The sequence below is a fragment of the Euphorbia lathyris genome, chromosome 1, assembly GCF_963576675.1.
Source record: "Euphorbia lathyris chromosome 1, ddEupLath1.1, whole genome shotgun sequence".
In the NCBI taxonomy this organism is placed as follows: Eukaryota; Viridiplantae; Streptophyta; class Magnoliopsida; order Malpighiales; family Euphorbiaceae; genus Euphorbia; species Euphorbia lathyris.
The window spans coordinates 91801599-91805384 of NC_088910.1; the positions used below are offsets into that span (position 1 = coordinate 91801599).

The 3786-nt window shown below is 38.4% G+C and overlaps 1 protein-coding gene across 1 annotated transcript; it reads left to right on the forward strand.

Annotated features, from left to right (window-relative positions):
- Nucleotides 1–1474: 1474 nt before the first annotated feature.
- Nucleotides 1475–3579, forward strand: LOC136218679 (peroxidase 7). The gene is made up of 4 exons (XM_066005724.1): nt 1475–1613; nt 2408–2655; nt 2738–3083; nt 3167–3579. The coding sequence occupies exons 1-4, from the start codon at nt 1475–1477 to the stop codon at nt 3577–3579; spliced, it is 1146 nt and encodes a 381-aa protein (XP_065861796.1).
- Nucleotides 3580–3786: the final 207 nt, after the last annotated feature.

A 3786-nucleotide genomic window follows, 5' to 3' on the forward strand; every position in this document is an offset into this window, starting at 1 on the left:
ACTCCTAGGATGTCCACAATAGTGGTTTCCACTTGGACAGGATCGACCATAAGTTTGGCGAATGCTCCTCTTGTAATGACGTTGCACGAGCTTCCAGTGTCAATCATTACTCTCTTCATTTCCCATCCTTCTATCATCATGGTAATGACTAGAGCATCTGCGTAAGGAGGAACCTCCGGGCCTACGTCCGTAAAAGGGCGGTTGAGTGATGCCCTATCCAAAGCGGTAGTCTTTGCCTTTTTTAGCACAGGTTGATATCCTAGTCCGTCCGCTATGACATTGATGGTCCCTTTTGCCTTCTTTTTCTGATCATCTCTTGATTTATCACCATCTCCTTTCTTGCTATCATTTTGGACGAACCTGTCTAGCTTTCCCCTTTCTATAAGCCTTTCTATCTCTCTGGCCAACTCCCAACACGCGTCTGTATCATGACCATTCCTCCTGTGGTACTTGCAATAATTTTTGGGATTTTTCCCTGTGTTGGTGTACTCCCCCCCCCCCCCCTTTTGGTTCGGGGTATGAAATGCTCCGATTGTGCTGGCTGTTCTCTATCCACATTAGCACTTCACTTTTGGAGGCGTTTAATGGTGTAAACGACAGTGTGTATGCCGATTTGTTTTTAGAGCCTCTACGCCTGCCCCTGGATGACGAATCAGGATGTTTGTCCTTCTCTTTATCCCGCCTACAAGATTCGCCCTTGTTCCTTTTAGGCGCAGATACTGACTCTCTGCGGATGTCATCTACTTCCATAAAGTCCTTGCATCTTTCTATCAACTCTGCCATATCTCTGGGCTTCTTTCTGATCAGATCTTCCTGCAAGCTTTTACATGTGGTGTTTTTCACTAGAGCTTCCACCGCCATGGAGACATCCACATCAACAATTCATATACACAATTTGTTGAAATTATCCACATATTCCCGAAGGGGTTCATTCGCTTTCTGCTTCAATTCAAAGAGCTTCCGCGATTTGACCACTAGAGGGATGCAACCGACGAATTTTGCATAAAATTGCCTACTTAATTGATCCCGGCTGTCAATTGATCCTGGAGGTAAATATTGGAACCAATCATAAGCTGGTCCTCCTAGCGTGGTGATAAACATCCGGCATAACACCGCCTCGCTGGCTCGATTAAGGCTAAGCAAGGTATTTTCTGGCATGAGCTTTGGGGTTGTCCGTACCTGCATAAATTGGGATATTAGGAATTTTAAAGTGTCTTTCCGTCAAAGGATTTGCATAAAGGATTAAAGAGAAAGAGAGAGGAGTTAGAGAGAGAAAGTAATTGCAAAAAACGCAGCGATGCTTAGAATATGACGCCATGAACTGGTTTTGATTATTAAATAGAAGAAAACACATGCATTGATGGATCTGCACTTGGGTTTGGCCGCTAAAGCTGTCGTCCAATATTGCCAGTAAGAAAGTAGTGTTGTTAGCGATTCAGGTGAGCCAGATCGATTGGATTAGAGAGAGATAGCAATGGAAATGGAAAAGGAAAAGAAGGAAGAAAGGGAGTTAGAGAGAGAGCAATGCAAATGGAAATGTAAAAGAGGGAAGAAAGGGAGGTGGAGAGAGAGAGAGCGCAATGGAGATGGAAAAGAGGAAGAAAGATATATATGTAATTTTATGTTAAAGTGGTCAAATATTGACTTTTTAACCGGTCAAATGGCTGACGTGGCGTGTTGACTTTCGTTTGACCGGTCATTTTAACCGGCTGTACACCACAGTAAGAGGTCATTCATAAGTTCGTACATATTAGTGAGACAAATTAAATGTTGTACACCAAAGTTTGAAATAGGACAAATGTTGTACACCATATATAAAATTTACCCAGATACCTTCTATGGTTACTTTGTTTTTGACAAAGTACCATTACTTTTGGTTATAACTCATTTATAAAATTCACCAAATTTATCTATAGTTTATTGTTTTGGCGTGTAACTCATTTATACTTTTCAATTTTTCTGTCTTTTTTTTTTTTGAAACAAATTTTTCTGTGTCTTGATCCTATTAGGTTATGATAAAAGTCTTCAAATGAAATGGCTCTTTTAATCATTGTCAAATCCCAAGTCTTCAATAATAAAAGTCTCCATTACCATTATTATTTATTATTTTTTGTTATTGTCATTAATACTGTAATATTGAAATTATAATAACATGAAAAGGAATTTAGATAGGATAATTAATTAATTAATTAATTAATTTATATTATTATGTATGTATACATGCAAGCATGTTTTAAAGGGGGTGCTTCTCACGTTACCAAATGAATAAAATATGCCACATCTTCTTTCATTACAACTATAAAAACAAACAAATCAAACTCCTAAAGCAGAGCATACTAGAGCAGCCATCAATATTAAAAAATGAAAGCCTTACTCATTATCCTCTTCGCTTTTGAATTGATCTCAGGCTCAGCCGCAGAGTACAGTCCAAATAATTTAGAAGAAAATAATGTAAATATTCTTCTAACTATCCCAAATTTACTCAATAAATTGGGTTCAACATCATCTGATGAATTGCTAAGTTTTGGTTACTATCACGAAACCTGTCCCCAAGCTGAAGCCATCATCAGTAGAAAAGTTAAACAATGGGTTCACAAAGATTCAACCGTCGCTGCAAGCCTCCTCCGATTGCACTTCCATGATTGTGCTGTTAGGGTAAGTTCTGCTTACTATCATATATTCTTAATATTAGCTATGATGTATGGTTGGTGTGATCTGAATGTGTATGTATGTGTAGGGTTGTGATGGGTCTATTTTGTTGAACCATGAAGGAAGTGAAAGAAGAGCAGATGTAAGCAAGAGCCTTAAAGGCTTTGATTTGATTGATGAAATCAAGTCAGAACTTGAGAAGACATGCCCTAAAACTGTCTCTTGTGCTGACATTCTTACTGCTGCCTCAAGAGATGCTACTGTTCGTCTTGGAGGTCCTTATTGGATGGTTCCTTATGGAAGGAAAGATGGCAAAATTTCCATTGATAAGGAAGCTCAAGTACTTGTCCCTATGGGTCATGAAAACATTACCACTTTGCTTCAGTTTTACCAATCTCTCGGATTGAATGTTCTTGATTTGGTCGTTTTATCTGGTACACTATAATTCCCTATCTATTACGTGGTTTCATTGATTTGCAAGTAGAAGAATGTGATATTATATCTATGTGTTTCTCAGGGGCGCACACAATTGGGAGGGCAGCATGCGGGTCAATACAAGACCGTCTGTACAACTTTGAAGGAACGGGAAAAGCAGACCCTTCTTTGGATACAAAGTATTTAAATTTCTTAACAAGAAAATGCAGATGGGCATCTGAATATGTTGATCTTGATGGTACAACTCCAAATAAATTTGATTCAGAATATTATAAGAATCTGCAGAAGAATATGGGTCTGTTGTACACTGATCAACTGCTGTACTCTGATCCAACAACTGCTCCACTTGTTAATACATTAGCTTCAGCGCCCTCAGTTTTCCATTTCCAGTTTGGAGTTTCAATGGCCAAGCTTGGGAATGTTCTTGTGCCTTCTGTTCAACTTGATGGGGAAATTCGAACACTTTGCAGCTCCGTTAACTCTTACAACTACTAGATTGGTTCACTTCTGGTTTGGTCTTTTACTTGTTGTTTCAATACACCAATTACTACAAGTTCAAATTTGTTCAATTAATATTGAAGAATATATGGAATCATTTTTGAGTAATCATATTGTTCTATAGATATAATAAAGGAAAATCATGTTTAACACGCCCTCTCATTCAATTCAATTCATTCCATTTGGTGCGTGAAACTAGTAAAA